This window comes from Opisthorchis viverrini (assembly GCF_000715545.1).
Source record: "Opisthorchis viverrini unplaced genomic scaffold opera_v5_166, whole genome shotgun sequence".
NCBI lineage: Eukaryota > Metazoa > Platyhelminthes > Trematoda > Opisthorchiida > Opisthorchiidae > Opisthorchis > Opisthorchis viverrini.
Genome location: NW_008751820.1, coordinates 1,059,077 through 1,076,997, shown reverse-complemented (window position 1 = coordinate 1,076,997; position 17,921 = coordinate 1,059,077). Strand labels below are relative to the sequence as shown.

The 17,921-nt window shown below is 46.4% G+C and overlaps 2 protein-coding genes across 2 annotated transcripts in view; one reads left to right on the top strand and one right to left on the bottom strand.

The window, feature by feature from the left end:
* Positions 1-3,451: 3,451 nt before the first annotated feature.
* T265_07258 (hypothetical protein) overlaps positions 3,452-17,921 on the top strand; it is a gene marked incomplete at both ends in the record, with an annotated part of 15,847 nt that continues 1,377 nt past the window's right edge. The window contains 2 exons of the mRNA XM_009172732.1: positions 3,452-3,577; positions 3,626-3,838. Coding sequence (XP_009170996.1) covers positions 3,491-3,577; positions 3,626-3,838 — 300 coding nt within the window. The remainder of the gene's footprint in view (positions 3,578-3,625; positions 3,839-17,921) is intronic.
* The window catches only part of T265_07259 (hypothetical protein), a gene marked incomplete at both ends in the record, with an annotated part of 15,844 nt that continues 12,417 nt past the window's right edge, over positions 14,495-17,921 (bottom strand). The window contains one exon of the mRNA XM_009172733.1: positions 14,495-14,939. Within this exon, the coding sequence (XP_009170997.1) occupies positions 14,855-14,939 (85 nt within the window). The remainder of the gene's footprint in view (positions 14,940-17,921) is intronic.

The window sequence follows — 17,921 nt, the reverse complement described above, 5'->3', positions numbered from 1 at the left end:
GTAATTATTAGAATTCCGGAGCCGGATCTGAAAAAGATCGTCTAGGCAGTGTAACGAATCCAAAGTCGGTTCATGGATTTTCACTTACAACTTAACAAAGTAGGAGTTGAACCTATTCATTTCAGTTCGATTTATCCACTATGAACCATAGGCTCATTGAATCTTCTGAATCTATTATTGCAGAATAGAACAATCAAAGAGCTCTCATTGGGGCTTTCAAGAAACGAAATTGTTTTGTTGACGCAGACAACCCGAACATCCTCTAATTTGAAGGATTTTCGATACCAAAAGGACAAGTACCAGTTCCGAAAGACAACGCGGTTCTGGTCCTGAAAAGGGATTTCCAGTATTGCTTTGGTTTGACTCATACCGAGGTGCCTACTCTTCGCTTGTTCTTTCATGTCTTTTGTCTGTCCTTCACTCCCAGCTGTTATTTACTTTCTGGAAAGGTTTTCCAGTGATGTTTTCAGTGATATGTTTAACTTCTTTGCTAGTTTGCGATAGAATAAGACTAGGGGTGACTTACCGCGAGGCCCAGTCACTGGTAGAGTATGTGGGTGTTGTGTAATAGTTAAAGAGGCCCCTTGACAAGAAGGACATAAGAACTCAGGCGGAAAGAGCATAGAAGATAGAGAACCACTCGCATTAGCGGTTAGCAGAAAAATCCCTCACTGCTCCAAAACACTATTTGGCAAATGCCTCCGTATATGTTCATTCAGCTCATGTACCAACTGGGCTCAGGTAGCCAAGTGGATCTGGTCGGCCTTGCGTGGGTGTCTTTGACGTTGCTGCGAGTGCGGCGCCAATCGAGACCATTGCCGCAGACGGTCAAGGCAAAGGTCTTCAAAGTGTACATTTATCTTGACTATAGAATATATATTTATTCACTGTAAGCAAAATTTAACGGAAAGGAATGTAACAATAGATTTTAAAAAGAAGTCGCTTTCCAGGTTCGGAACATAAGCGAAGAGGCGGCTACTAAAGAGAATTTGGAGTACCATTAGTGGGCTTTGCGCACTAGAAGTCATCGCCGTCACGAAGAGACTGGAACTTACCGTGGTGTGACGGTTTGCGCACCTCAGCGATCCACTGAGCTATACTGGAGAGTGTCCCGCGACACTCACAGAGTCTCTCATACCAGGTTGGTCAATGGTTAGAGGTCTGACGAACACAGTCTCCTGGCCCTCCAGGTTGGGGGTTGGAACATGTGGCGACTTGTTCCGTAGAAATGGCAATGCATCTGTATTTGTAATGTACTGTTCATAAGGTTGCTGAAAATCCATCGACAGCCCACGACCGGTTTCGCCCTTCTTGGGGCTCATCAGGTAGGCGCAGTCCCCGGGTTTCCGTCAACCTTATGTCCTACTTGAAACCAAATTTCACGAAATTAGCGAATATATACTCATCTGCAAACTAATTTGGTTCTTTCGAGAGACTCACCTGGAACCCAGCTGAATCTCTCGTTTATGATGTTCTCAGGCAACTGAATGTGCTGCACCAGGCCGCCTCATGTTTCAGAGGCTACGATATTTGAAATATCGCCCTACATGTATATTTGTAATGTAATGTAATGTAATGTAATGCATTTACATTTCCCGCCAAACACCGCTGCCTTGCGGTTAGGCTTTTGAGCCAAAGGCTTTGGTTGAGGACCCTAATCGTCCTCCTGTCTAGGTGTGGGCGCCCTGGCAGTATCCCAGCCCTCGTACAACCATGACCTACACAACTAACAATATTCTCATGCCACATCGGCCGTCGCGTGGTGCCATCAGCCGGGTCGCCTTACTTGCTGCATACAGCAGGGCGGGTAAGCGAAAACAGGCTACTGCTGACGCCTCCCTTCTTTCTCCTTCACATACTTTTTCTTCCCCCTCTCCCCACCCCATTAATAACTCTCTCCTTGTAGGCCCAGCACTTAGGACTGATGACTCCGTTCGTCATGCATCGGTTTTGCGTGCAGCATCTGCTCGTCACATGGTGCCGACATCTTCAGGAATCTCCAAATCAGTCCTCAAGCCTCGACACCCAGTCTATCTGGCCGCGTTCAATGTTTGCACTCTGAAGCAAGCAGGACAACAAGCTGCCCTTGCACTCACACTGGACTCGCTTGGCATTGATGTGTGCTGTGTCTCAGAAACGATAATTCAAGATGATGAGTCATCGACGGTTCGGTTTATAGGTCCATCGCCGAACAACCCATGGTGCTAAGTTCTGATGGTCGATTGCCAAGTGCCTGTAACCCCGACAAAAAGGTGGCTCCGCTATGCTTTCAAATCCCCAGAATGTCTTTCATTCTTATGTGTTACAGTCGACCCACGGACCCAGCCGTTATCCGTATGTACGCGGAACGATACCAACAAGGTTCGGGGAGGCGAAAGGGGGTGCTCAGATCATTCCCATTTTGAGATTGGTGACCTGGTTAGTCGGTTTCGACTGAACAAACTGCGCCACATCCCGGAAATTATTCCCCATACGAATCCACAAGTCACAAGTTTACCATCCACCTCACCCATATCTAAGCACCTTCGCCCGTTCACACATGTGCGCCCATCGTGCGCTGGTGGAGTTGTGTCCACATGCTTGCCTCGCTTACCAGGTGTCCGGATTTTAAACTCTGACTACTGATGAGCCTCAATAAAAGTGAAACTGGGGCCTTGTGTTTCTCTCCTTTAGTGTAAACTCACCAGAATAATTGCATCAGGACAGAAGGAGGACTGTTCAGACGAGAGCAATGTGAATCTAAATTCTACAAATCCCCCAAACCTTTACTACATCTCATCTACAGGGGGACATGTTTGGATCCTACGCAGTCTTGCAATGAGTGGTGCCTCATGTGTGATTTTCGGCTTTCTGAAAGCCGACTGGATTCCACAGTGGTCACCGCGTCCTGAGCTAGGGGTTCACGCGGTTCATGTAAAGCCTCTCACTAGATTAGGTTTTCCCAGTTGAACATTAGGAATGAAAGTTGGATAAGCTGGTCTACCGTGGCTCCAGAAGGCTTCATTTTCGGACCGCTCCTTTTCGTAGATGAACTGAAGCCTTGCAGTCCAAGCCCCACCGTTCTTTAAATGTTACCAAAATCACCAGCCAATGAACGTCAGACTAATGACTTCCTCTGAATAGACCTGTCTCAATCCGTCTACTCTCGTATTTTCATATGACCAGCCTTCTTCATTGGATCCTTCGTGCTACAACTATCCATCTTCCTCTGTTTCGATTTTCAGGTTCCGTTACAAGTTCAGAGTTCCCCAGCCTGTCTGACGACTTAGTCTTCATGAGTTGACATGATTAGTGTTTCACTTTTTCTTCTGCTCGGATTTTGATTGTCACAACTATCTTACCTGTATTTGCAGCACATTTCCGATCTCCTCGTACTGTAATGTGTAATGCAGGGGATCACCTATCTTGTTCCCACGGAAGTACTTGCCCCTCACTCAATCAAACACTAGATGAGGTAGACTTCGAAAGAGGCTTGTGGTCAGCCGCCTTGATGGGCGATGATACTCGTGTGGCATTTTTGATCAAGCGATATCCCCAGCGAATTAATGACACCGACAAATACGGCTACACTGCTTTGGTAAGTGAAGTTGTCTTCCACCTATGCCGAACCCTCTCACCTTAGTAGCACTACGCAGCCCGTAATAACCGCCTGAGGACATGTCAAATTTTGCTACAATCCGGAGCGGATCTTTTTGCCCGCACGCGGTCCGACGGGGCCACAGCGGCCCACCGAGCAGCCTTTTGTGGTTGCCTCGGTGTACTTGAAGAACTGCTAAAACATGGTGGTGAGAAGTTGGCCACGTTTACAGACAACGAGGGACGTTCTTGCCTACATTCGGTTAGTTTGTCTCATGTTTCCCATCTTGTCGATCGTTTTTACTGTTGCCTAGAGGTGAACAGATTGGATGCACCCGGTTGGTTCGCATTAGGCAAAGGTTGTCTGAAATGATTCCTTGGTGTGGGTATTATTACTTACCTCAACAGGCCTAGTCGCTTCAGCTGTGCTATGAATTCTAGTGACGCGGGTGTAGTCAATTTGACCGTAGCTTCTTTTAGGTCTACGGATAATATCCTTCCATAATTGATAGAAGACATATTTGACAGTGGTCAAGCCTAACGCTACTCAACGTAAAATCCGCTGCTTTTTTGTAGTGTCGGCTTACACCCCAACAGACCACAGTTTTGAAGCTGAAAAGTGTACTTTATGTCTACATTTACCCGAGCTCATTCGCCATTCTTGCGGGCCACGTGAATACCAAGGTCGGTCACCCGAGCTCTTCGGAATCACATATGAGAGGTCGATTCGTAATCAATGCTAGCCGCACAGACAACGGAGGGCGCCTCCATTTGTATGCTGACCATAAACTGCTTCCGGTCAAAACGAACTTTTGACATAAACGCTCGCACCTTGTAATATGGGGCCACCAATTGCAAATCGACCGTGGCCCCAGTTGGATCACGTGGCTATCAGTAGATGGTGGGGATACACAATTCAAGTCTGTCGCTTCTTCTGGGGTTTACAACCTGATTCTCATCACGTCTGACAATTCGCTTTCATTCAGTCCCTCGCAAGTCGGCGAGAATCACCATCTCAGGAGAAATAACTTGGCTTATCAGTATCGTTCTGAGCTAGCTCAGCTACTCTCTTCAGTAAACCAACATTGTACTGGTAACGAGCACGTGGAGGAAGCGTCCGAAATGCGAAAGGACCTATGGTAGTGGCATCCGGTGCTTTCTGTCCGATTTCTCCGATACGACCAAGTGAGCGCTATATACTGCCGAAATCACTAGCCCTGTTTGGAAATCCATACCGGCAGGCAGCATGACGGAGCACGTGAATCCCAAATGGTGAAAACCCTAAGGAAAGACCGAGAGGTATGGTAGACATTGGAAGCTGTCTTTGCCACTGTAGACCTTCATGTAGACCTGGAAACGCATTACGCCGGCTCCCATGAATTCGTAAAGGTCTGAGCTCACTACATCCAGTGTTGCCTTGCAAGGTTGTTCGTTTTCAACTTACATCTTAAACTTCATCGTTGATGTAACCACAGAAAACTCACTCCCAGAAAGCTCACTGCCTATGGATTCACACGCATGCTCTATTCACATGCACGAGTACGCGGACGACAGCTCCTTTTGGGTCTGAAACCATTGTATTGCAGATGACATCAAAAAAATTCTGCTCCGTGGTTTCGCTTGCGCTTCACACCTACGAAGTGTTTGAGCATGACTGAGTGACGTCGAACCCGAACTTCCTGCTTGACGATTGAGGCAGCAGATAAATTGGCCTACCTGGGAAGTTGTGTTGGTCCCGGTCGTCTATCCAAGCGAGATATTTTTATCGGTATTGAGCATGCCAGAGCAGTTTTGGGCAACCCGCATCATGTGACATCATCCTGCAATATTGCGATGCCTTCATATTGTCATAAGAATCAGAAATATGCTCGCTGAGAATGTCAAAATATTCAGTGTTTGACCGCCGTTATCTTTGGAGTATTGCACGACTCTGGTGGGGACGTCAAAATAGGTAAGGCTGAAGTCCGTCGAATGGTTTTCGAAGAAAGTGCCCCGCCCACTATTGATGAACTGACCAAACTTCATAGTTTGCGCTGGCTTGGTCACGTGCTCCATATACTAGTCCACTGAATTTCCCGGAGAACCCTCTTCGCACAACCACGGTAAGGAGAGACGAGCCGGAGATCGGGCAATTTTTGAAAGCCAATACCGAAAAATCAGCTGCAATGGTCACTGAAAACGTATTACGTATACTGAACCATAGTTTGCCGAAGAGAGCGCTGTTTTCCTTGCCCAAGTCAATGGTGGAAGCAGAGAAGTGGCCGACCCTTGACCTGGGTATAAAAGAGATTACAAAATGCTTGAAACCTGTCGATGTTGCTCACCTTCCAGGATGAGGACCGTGTCATCCTCATTGCGCCTGGTTGGAGGCGCTGCAAGATAGGCTTCTAATCGACGTCAGTGGCCTTCTTGTTTTCAGTTTCTGTCTAGATTAACTGAACGAGTTTCTGGAGGTGCAGACATCTCTAAATGATTATACTAACAAATCCCTTCCCCATCCACCTTTATTGTTTTCTTCACAAGGCTTTCAAATAAATCATGGTTGTACGGGAGCGAAGGATTGGTACTGAACACTGTCGATGATAATGATAATGATTATTAGCATCTCCCTCGATGGGGACCTTTTGATGGGGGACTGAACACTGTCGATGATAATGATAATGATCATTAGCATCTCCCTCGATGGGGGACGTCAGTGATTAGAGACGTTGACTAAAACGTTCGAATCATGCGCATGCATGTGCGGATTAGTTAATACAGTTGCCTGCTCAATACCTCGCACGATTTCAAGGTGTTGCCTTCAGTGTATGGCTTTTCTTTCCGATCTTTCCAATGAACATTTCACTGATACTCCTATGTTCACGCTTTAATTAGATGGGTTACTGCCTCCACTGCGTAGCCACCCATCCCCTATTGCTCCAGAGTCGGCGAACGAAATTGTGCTAGCTACAATATTTGTGCAACATGTAGGCAGTTTTGACATCCGGGGATAATGATGATGACGATAGGACATTTTGAGACAATACCGCTTGTAGGTATCTCGTAGAACAATATGTAAGTTGGGGAAAAGACCCGTTCGTATTGTGCGTTGCTTTAGTATGATAAATAGTTTTTCCATAGTGTGGCAGATGCGTCGAACTTCTTATGGAATCTAAGTACCAGTGAACAGTCAGGTGATTGCCCCTTTAACAAGCCGTTAGCTTGTTATTGCAGCTTGTATGAGGACTGAAAATTCGGTAGCAATTATCTACCCAATCATTATTAGTCAGACTCCTAGCGAGTTTTGACGCACGTGGTAAACCAAGCGAGGTCCTTGTACGGGGAACACGTCGATTATCTGCTGGTTTCTTTACGGTGCTGTTGCCTCCGTCGTTTAAGTCAGCGGCGGATCTGGTTGTGAACTAATGTGAACATTGATGATGACCTGGATAGCCCCACCTCACACCGTATGAATGAAAGATAGAGTGGATGAATTTGGCGAACACGAGAACCCATTGTAGTATCAACCAGACCCAACTCGTCTGCCCAATCCTGTTCTGAACGCCGAGAATTTCGCTCTGTTTTCAGCAGTCATTGCGGATGAGTTTTCCTGAGCCTAGAACCACTGTCTGGTCTATTGAAACAATACCTGTGTCTGTCCACCGAAGGCTTTCTTTGCAACCACGGCACCAATCCGTATGGGCGTGTACGGATCTACGGCAAATCCTTGGCTGAATAAAAGGTACAAAGGTTCGGCGCTTAGCTGCCATGCCAGCCGAAGGAAGCACGAGGGCTAGGATACTGCCAGGTTGCCCAGGTCTGGACAGAGGAAGTCGAAATGCAGAGGTCGGGTTTAGACCACAGACCTTCCGGTGAGTAATTCCACGCTATAAACACTGAGCCATGTTGACTGAGTTCACCACATTCAATCACAGTAGGCGGAAGAGGAAGTGATTTATCAAACTGAAATGACCGAATTGTTTTCGGACCTCAAACGCACCAGCTATTCTAGATGGCGCCTCCAACGCATAGCTCCCCAATGACAAAAAATAGGCTGTCAGTGCGTAACTGTCATTCGTCTCAGAAGAAGCACGGGGATCAGATACTTCCGGATAACCCAAACTTAGATAGGAGTAATCGAGACGCAAACTGTCCTCGTCGAATCACGGACCTCCCAGCCAGTAATTTCGCACCCTAGTCACAGCTCTCTTTCTCAAGCATTTTTCGAGATCATCGGCGAACGAAACTGGCATCTATCAGCACTAAAACATGTACGCTCTTTTCACAGCTGAATATAATGATTAGTTAATTACTGTGTCACCATTTTTACGCTGCTTTCTTGAGGCGCTGAATTTTTTATTGGATAAGCTAGGATCTAGTGTGCGAATCCACTTTTCTTCGATCAGAGGATATGGGCAGCTTTAGTGGTAAAAAATACAGCGAGGTAAATGCTGCTTACGAAGTAATTATCGCGTTCCTGAATATCTCGCTTGTTAGGAGGCATCCCAGGTCGACGTTTTTGGCTTTGCGATAGTCATTTCCTACAAGAGTCTAGTGTGTATTAGAGTGCTGTTTATTGGGAGGATGAAACACTCCACCCGACTTCAGAGCTCTCAATGCTTTCCATAGTCGTAATGATTATTTACCTAGTGAATTTGGTCCGCGTTACCCTCGTGTACGTGTTTTATGTTTCAGGCTTATCGTGGCCGCCAGGATGAGGTGATCAGCTGGCTAACTGCAAATTATCCCCAATTGACGACTATGCCTGGTCGCACTGGATGTCTCCCACAAGATTTAGTGGCCCCGTGATTGTCATCTGTTAGTGTTTTTCAAGAAGATACACTTTGTTTCCAGTTGCTTTTTACACCTTGCTTGTGCAGTTGCCCACAGGCATCCCTGTAGTGGGACCCATGTAGGAAACAGTTAATAAACGACCAAGAATCGTCAGAGGATCTGAGGATGTTAACTCCATGTAACACATTTTGTTTTTATGGTCGCGTGTTGAGACCGCGGTAGCCAGGTATACCGACAGACTGGCATGGAACAGAATCTGCTTTACATTGTATTGGACAGGTAGGTCGTATCTACAAGGTCTGTTGTGTATTTTTTAGCGTGGAGAGCCAGCCTTCTACTAAGTGTTGTTAGTCATGCACTCATCCAATCAGACCGTTGTTCTCTTCTTTGCGAGTTCACAATAAATGGGCAACATTTTATCTGGTTGACCATTTTACAGCTGATCATGATTTCTTACTTCCCCAGAGTGAAAACTACTAGTGCGACGCCACATCCCTCATAGCAAGGAATCACCAGCCCTCTAATGAGCCTGGGGCTAATGTGGAATACTGAACTCTTTGATTAGCCAAGGCACTTTTACTGAGCTGAAGGTCAGTGACTTCCTCTGAGTCGGAGATAAATTCTATTGAAAATTTCTGGTCCGATCACCAAGTCCCACGCAGCTCTCTTCATCATCTACAGTGGCGACGGTCGAGCGTGCAACGCCTCAGTACCTCTTATGCTATTGTACGGATATGAAACGTGGGGTGAATGTGTTAAGGATTCTCATCGGTGCCTACCCCTCACATGGGGACTGCACTTCGAAGTAGTGACTGCCTGTGCACCAACGCAGTCCGTGCGATACTTGCATTCTCTTCCACGAGGTTTTTCAATGGGGAAGGATCAGACCAACCATCATCATTGACAGCATGACACCAGTGCTTCACTGCCGTATCAGAACAACCGGCTTTTCCTGTTGAAAATGTGTTCTGCATCCTAAAAGTTGGACTTATACAGTAGTCTTTCAACACGAAGCGCGCACTTGTTGTCAGATTTTCGAGCCAAAAGATTCGGTAGAAGGTTCTTGTATTCTTGTTTTGGCAGTACCTCAGGTCGCATGCCATCACGAACTGGATGAGTACGTATGATCTCCCATTATCTGGGTCGCCTGTCTGGAGTGGTCTGGTCAGCGAATACAGGCCACGACTGACACCCAATCACATCTTTCTTCAATATTCGCTCTTAGTCCCCTTCGACTACCATTTAATTGTCGCTATTTAGTAGACCGCACCCTAGGAAGTAAAGAAAACAGCTCGCCTCAGCCATCTAAAACCCGAAACGCCAAGTTAGCTAAAAATCCCGCTTCCACAGAGTGACGAAATTCCGATTGCGCGAGTAAAAGTTTGTGACTTGACTATGTATAGAAAGTGGAACTGATGTGAAGCAAAACGGTGGAAATACATTGAACACCCAATGATCAAACTCATTATGCCAAAATACTTTCTGGAGATTTCATCGCACTCATTGGCGTGACCAAGCTCTAACGAAATAACGAGCAAGATTTAAGTGACCCATAACGCCTTCAACCTGAGAGCGCAGAACAAATTCATGACTGGAGAAACCGTTAGTGTGAGGTGCGTACCAGCTAATCGAACAGGATGGCACGGAGGTATTTCATGAAGGATACTATGTTAGGTGACGAGCTACCAACAAAGGCCTTGAAACCACGTTAAAATGTAGCGTTGTCCCCTGACACCAGCTCGAGGAGTTCGTCTAAACGGACTGCAGCTGAATGTCATCAGCCAACGGCAGGAGTGAGAAACAGGCAGTTTGTGACAAAAAAGAGCAAGGGAAAAATCTTACTTTCTTGTTCATCGTTAAGTGTTGCACTAGTATTAGCCTTCGCAAGATGCCCCATGAGGAAATTGCTGATGCCCGTACACGGTTCTTATTTCCAATGGGCAAACTGGATCTATCCTTCAACTATGACAAATGGAAACAAGTATGCTCACAGGCTTGATATGAGCGCGTAAAGAGTGCTATGATGTGTAGTGGGGCGTCGTCTTTTTTGTTTGAACAATTCCACCACATGTTCTTTATAGTCCAGGGAAAACCTCAAAAGATTTCAAACCGCACATTATTGTGTGTACCGACGGATGATTTTCTGCTGTGATCGAAAGTTGGTCCCAAAAATTCTATTTGGAGGGGCTGTTTCAGTAACTGTTGTTATCTAAATTCTTTCTGATCGCTTGCACATCGGCCCAACAAAGACGGTGGAACCAGGGACGATTCGCCCCATCTTGAGTGCGTGACCGCCACTGGCCTGGCCATTCGATTCAGATGGCGTTCAAATCTTCCCAGAATTGATTGTAGTGTTAAGAATTCTCCGCGAGCCAATGTAATATCTTAAGTCTCTTGTTTATACATAAACGGTTCTGTAAGTAACATCAGGATAAACGTGGAAAATAATAGATTGCCTTGTACCTACGTGTGTAAGTTTGAATAGACATTAAATTGAAAGACGCTTTCGACAAAAACTAACGAACTCGTTGGTTCTTGTGCAAAGTTGGGTACAGGTACATCATAGAGCTGTCTTGCTAACTCAAAATGGAAACTAGGTGCAGTCAGTGCGTGTGGAAACGACAGCTCTCTCCATGCTGGTAAATGAAAACAAGAAAACGCGGTTATACCTTGGGGGACGTCGTTTCTTGGAAGACGATCTTTATACGAAGCTAACAGAGCCCTTAGGAAATAGTGAACAGCTACATCATTTTCGTCGCTCGTGTTTTTTGACATTTCACGCGCTCATTATGTCCGCTGGTCGCCTATTAATGGGTAAAGTTAGAACATCTAAGGCTCACAAATAAGGTGTTTTTTTTCATAAACGAAGCTATTCACAAGGTTGCTGAAAACTCTTCGACGGCCGACAACCGGCTTCGCCTTTCTTGGGGCTCATCAGGTGGGCGCAGTCTTTCGAGTTTGCATCATCCTGATGTCCTACGTGAACCCAAATTGGACTGAGTCCTACAAATACACTTATTTGCACATCAATTTCGTTTTCATGAGAGACTCAACTAAATATCATAAACGAGGGATTCAGTCGATTCTCCTATGAAAACTGATATGCAAATGAGTGCATTTGTCGACATCTATCCAACCTGGGTTCAAGTAGAACCTATGGTTGACTTAAACTCGGGGACTGATGAGCCCAAGAAGGGCGAAACCGGTCGTGGACTGTCGAATTTTCAGCAAACTTGTGACTAGTGTCTTGCTTCCGTAGATTGTCATGTGACATATTGTTACCTGAAGCCAGCACAAGAATGAATGTAACCTCCTTACCGAGATCACTATTCCCCAAAACAACTGTTTGTTAATAAATTCCCGATTAAATCAGCTGTGAGCGGTGCCGATGAGAGGAAGGGTGTAAGACCAAACGTTTTAACTAGTTCACCTAAAACTGGAAAGTCGGAAACCAAGGAATATCCCAGAGCTTTTCCCCAGCTTGAACCGTCGCTACTTTAGCTCCTGATGAGACTCAAGAACCCCACCTTGTGTTCCCACGAGTGTCTGATATCTTCCCCATCTGATTGAAAATCGTTCAGACGTAGCATCCTTTCGGTGCCTAACTGCCATGCCACCAGGAAATACGAGGACTGGGATACTGCCAGGTTGCCCAAGCATGGACAGGTGAAGTCGAAATGCAGAGGTCGGGTTTAAACCACGGACCATCCGGTGAGTAATTCCACGCTGTAACCACTTGGGCCACCTCGCCCCGCCATCTGAGTGAAGTTCCAATGGGACAGAAGCCTGCTTTTGACTGTGAATTCCCAGGACGTTGCAAATGCCGCGCAGCGATATTCGCTTCGGTACTGACGACAGCGAAGCATCAGTGTTCGACACTGATGTTGTGATATGATACAGCAGAGTAGCGGATTACCCAGGCCCATATAGATAAATTCTACGTAGAAAGAGTAATGCAGTTTACGTTCCTCAAGTCATAACACCAGAAGAATTGATTGTGAGCAAACCAAGCGAACGGCAGAACAGTTGGGTTTCTACACCACATCACCTGGTGAACGGCATCTGCTCGCTTTTTGTAGGACAGGCAGTATGGAATAGTAAATAGACCTGACCATTCCCGAGATATTTAGGTTTCAGGGCACACATCCCTGGATTGGGGGGGGGCATAATCGGTTTGTCGGTTCGATCTTGAAATTCCTGTGACATACAAAACCATGCCAAATGTTCGCTTTTCCCTGGTGCAATTATTTTGGTAAATCTAGACGACACCCAGGATTCATCTGGTCGGGTCAGTTGGCTTGGACAAACAGTTCTGAAAGCTGATGGCCTAGCTTCTTCAACTCAGTTTCAAGCAACCTCCAGTAATGTTCGCCATCCACATGACTGCCTTCCTACTGGCTTCCTAGCTAGGTCAGCGGGACAGTCATGATGTACTGAAATTTGTCGAAGTTGATTAACGAAATTGCACCGTTTTGGCAGGCGTAATGCTGAGGGAAATCGAAGTGTTAACCTTGTTTGGACGATACCATGATCAGAATCAAGTCGAAGGAATGACAGTCCTTAATTGAGGCTCTCCATCGTTAACTGATAGCCACATGGTCCTACATAAGTCTATGACTGTCTTGTGGTTGGTGGCCGCCAAGTAACTCGGCCGTGGGTGTTTGTGTTGGCCAGAAATGGACGATGATCAGCACATGACTGAAAAAGTCGCTCCCCATTATCCATAGAGTGAGTGTCGACTGCTAATCTACCACCAAAACATCATCAAAGACAGCAACATCAGTGTTGACACTGATGCTCCACTGCCGTACAACCATAAGGTTCGTCCAATTATATTTAAAGCTGTCCAACCTGGGCATTCATATCACCCGCTGGGATTACTATATCCGTCCGTCTTGCCGAAAGAAGCGGCCGTAAAAGATCTTGATAAAACCCGTTCTGTCTCAGAACTGTTATACATTGGGGCCTATGCTGATACAAGTAAACACCGTTTACCGTATCGAGCTGCGTTAATTTTAATTGAGCACAGCTCAAAGGCGACTATTTCCTGGGATCCAGTCCAGTAACGCGCTTTCAGCCCAGGGACTGAATGCAACTCCCACATCTTAAATACCATGAGCCATTGCCTCAAGATTCCCAGGGAGTGAAATGTGTAACATTTGAGCTCATCCTAAGCGGAGACATAACATACATCGACGGAGAAGGAAAGCAAATTTTCAACAAGGGATGCCTATTGTCCAATTTGACCTACAGTAAGATAGTAAAGGCTACAACGTGGGTCAGCTCCCTGGAGGTTAGCAAGTGATTCTTTTGGTTTGTTCTTCTAGGCGATGGCCTGCACATAACAATGGCTAGGAAGCTGGCGGATGGCTTGACCGCACTGCATCATTCGATGGGTGTGGGTGGAGGCCGAAAAAGGGGTTTTGGTTAAGTTACCCCATCTTAAGTTTCTGACGCACAATGCAGTGGGAGGATATAAGGTTTTGTTCGGGGACGCTACCCTTAGTCTCTGACTCAAAAGTTTGACAGAGGAAAGAAGGGCTTTCTTTGGGGACCCTTCCGGGAGCCGACGACTCAATAGTTTACCGTGCAAGGGGTTGGCCTGACCCGAGGCATTGCTGTGCCGCTCCTGATGCGGCTAGGCACAGCAAGTGCCTTTTGAGTAGCACAGGACTCTTCGGTTTTAAAAATATTTTGAACGCACAATAATGCGCCGGCTGTCACGGTCAACCGTTGGGCGATCAATGTGTGCGGGTTTCAGGGCCAACCTTTTCTAACCCGTCCTTTCTCAGGAGAAGGCAGCATCGCTGCTTCCATAAAAGTGGACACGTTGGCCGCCTGGAGGATACATCTAGCTGCCTTGACACTGCTATTGCAGAGGACAGTATGACCTTACCTCCAGACCGCTTCGTAATACGATTACCCGTAGTATGTGATACCGCTGCTCTTGGTCTGACTGCACCCTTTTGGCCTTGCTAGCATGGTTGCATCTTGTGGAACGAACTCCAAGTCAGTGTAGCCCGCGAGTTGATTGCAGCACTCAAGCCCGACCAACACGTCAAGGTGGCAGCTTTTGATCACATGAATGGACCAGATATGTCAACAGGGTATCTTATCCGTCTTAGAACAGGACTAGGAACTCCATCAGGAATTCAACGAAAACGAGTTGTTGATAAGCGGCCCGAAACAGAACTCTGCTTCACATCACAATCTTTTGCAGCTGTAAAACTGAAAGAAGACCAGAGCAACAGGAATTCGGGTTACCACAAGTAAGTCCCCACAGAAAAGATACAATTGACCACCGCACCGCCGTGTTAACTGGATTTCATAAAATGGTCAAGAATGAGAGCAGCTGAACACCAATACAGGTCCAGCAACAGGTCAGCAACCGCGAACAACATAGGTGGGGTTTTGATAGAAAATTAGGAAGTCCACTTTTGTAGTTGAAGGAAATCGACATTCGTGCGAGGGTGTCGCTGAGTCTGATTGGGAACTCGTACGCGCATCAGTGTACCGATCTCATATTGCCAGGCCGAATACCGTCACAATGAAGTACATGGACTTGTTCTCCCATTTGACAGTGCAACTTCCTGTGAAGATGGGGAACGAAGAGGTGAGAGAAAATCACTCGAGGAATTTGGCGACAAACCTCATACAATATTCGTTGATCCGAAGTCACGTGAAGCTTCGTCGATTATCGGTATCAAATGACTGGATGTAACGTAACAAAAAATGCGAAAACAGTGTACGGAATAACCGAACAATGTGACGCTGCTAATGACTCAGGAGTCACTTCACAGCCCACCAAGGAGAAGCATTCACGCCGGTTGAGAGGCTATGGCACACAACCAAAAATCAAGAAATAGCTCAGTCGAAGCACCAAAGACTTCTCGGTTACAATGAGGGCGAGATGGCCCAAGTGGTTAGAGCGCGCATTTACTGACCGGAAGGTCCGTGGTTCGAACCCGACCTCTGCCTCTCGACTCCCCTGTCTAGGCTTGGGCAACCTGGCAGCATCCCAGCCTTTGTGCAACCTTCGGGTGGCGTGGCAGTTAGGCACCGAAAGCGTGCTACAGCTGAACGATTTATTTCCTTATTAGTACCTAGTTTGTCTGCTTAAGATACCGGGACCGTGGAGGTAGCCCAATGGCTAAAGCGCGAATTTACTAACAAGAAGATCCATGGTTCTGACCCAACCTCGACATTCCGACTGTTGGTGCATAGGCTTGGGCAATCTGGCAGAATCTCAGCTCTCGTGCTTCCATCGAACATGACAGCTGGACACCAAAAGAATGTAGCAGCTGGACAACAACTATTTTTTTCAACGGAATCCTGTACGATTGTCTCAGTCTGGAGAACGCATCTGAAGGGGAAGAATACCGGTATCTTGTAAGAGAGATAACCACTGAAATGCATCCATCAGAATTAGCATCTTCTGATGGAAATAATTGTGGCATCTAACTGCTCGGGAGGCAACGGAAACAGATGGAAGGGGTAAAACTGAAAAGTAAACCATCCCTTTGGAATGTCAACCCTTAATATCTTCACAACAGCTGAAAACAATGCGTTAACAATGGCGGGTAAATTGATATCGCCCAGATATTCGGTTTCTAATAACTGGTGGGATTCATCATCATCATCGGCAGCATAACATCAGCGTTCAACACCGATGCTTTGCCGTGGTAAGCTGGTGGGATTGTAAATAAAAAAATAAATCGTTCGGCTGTAACACCCTTTCGGTATCTAGATGTCATGCCACACGAAGGAAGCATGAGGGCTGGGATACTGTCAGGTTGCCCAAGTCTAGACAGGGGAAGTCGAGATGCAGAATCGGGTTCCATCCACGGAGCTTCCCATCAGTAAATCCGCACTCCGATCAATAAGTCACGTCGCCCCTGGTGGGATTGACATACAAAAAATGCGACAATTATGTTGGATCCATCCGCCTACTACCAACTGTTAGATTTTTCAGTACATCAGTCCCTTCTCATGAGAAAAAAACCGCTGCTCTATCGAAACAATTTGCTTTGTGGAGTGAAAAGTACGCGTAACTGACATCACATGACGTCTGCCCAGGTTTTGCTAACACCACACCATCAGTAACACCATCGACGTCAACAATCGACAAAAGTAACAAGAAATCCCGATTAAGTCAGGTCAGTAAATGCGGGAATTTTCACCCAACGTGCATTTCAACAGAGCAACTGAAAAATGGCCTATGTGTAGTCAGACGAAGTTGGTGGCACCTGTTTGTACGCGCAGCAGAAGAGTCACTTTTATAGGTAGTGGGAAGAGCTCAAAGTGTGTATTTTATCCTACATGTAAAGGAAACTCATTCTGAAACGTCGGAAAGCACTTTACTATTGAAAAACATTGGCAGTGCAAATGAGTCACCGGGAAATTAGAACCCGCAACTTTCCGGAGTGGAGTCACGACGCTCTGGTATTTGGTTTAGGCAGCCAGATTTGCAATTGAGGGGTCGTCACAAGATTTTGTGATATTCGGTCTGTGGTTGCTAGTCGCATCACTTGATCCACCCATTTCACACATAGCCCTCTTTTCACCATCTACGGTCACAGTATAGGCCGTGTGACTCACCAGCACTAAACCAACCCATTCGGCTATCTCATTATCCGTCTCTCCGTTATTTGGCGAGTGTAGCAGTCTCAAACAGTGTAAACCCAGGAAATGAACCGAAGTGAACTGCTACCAACGATATTGTGCTGAGGTCCGTCGGCTTCGTTTTAGAGTCGACCTTTCCAGTAAATTCGTACTGTTCGCTGCAGTGAAAGTGTGCGGATGGTAGGACGTTTCCCCAGCACTCCTTAGAGTTATGGAATTAATAATTTATCTTCCGGTTGGAAAAGGTCAGTCGAACAAAAAACGTAAAATAATCGCCCAGCAGTTTTCATTAACTATCCAGTGCGTCCAAAGCCCAGTAGGTAGGGTCTATGGGTCAACAGCTGCGGGAAGATATATTACACGTGAAATTTTCAAGTCGAAGGTTTGAAATACAAAATGTCAAACAACAATGGATTCGTAGTATGAGCATCCGGAAATAAAACAATCTGGAAAACCCTTAAAACACTAATGAACTACCAGGAAGGTCAGCTTCCTGAAAGCAACCACTGAATGCCCGGAATCTACGGAGACTCATCTCCGCTGGGTGTTGACCAGACAGACAACGCCTCTCCAATATGCAGCGCGTCACAGCCCTGCATCAAACCCAGACAGCACGAGTCAGCGTTGATCAAGGACAGACAACACCTCCGCAATATGCAGCACGTCGCTGCCTCGTACCAAAGCCAGACCGCGCGCGTCAGCATTGGACCAAGTTCAGACAGCGTCCTTCCAATAAAAAGCTTGAGGCCGTTGTAATTTTCGCACTCGCACGCACCCGCGCTCTCGCAACCACTTTGTTGGAAAATAGCTATTGTGTTCCCTTCCGTGAGCCTTTTTTTCTCCGACACTAGTCACTGGAGCGGGTCAGCAGCAGATACCACAGGCCGGCGAATCAGCAGATATAACATGAACCTACACAAAGAGGATCATCAGTAAATACTACGGACCTG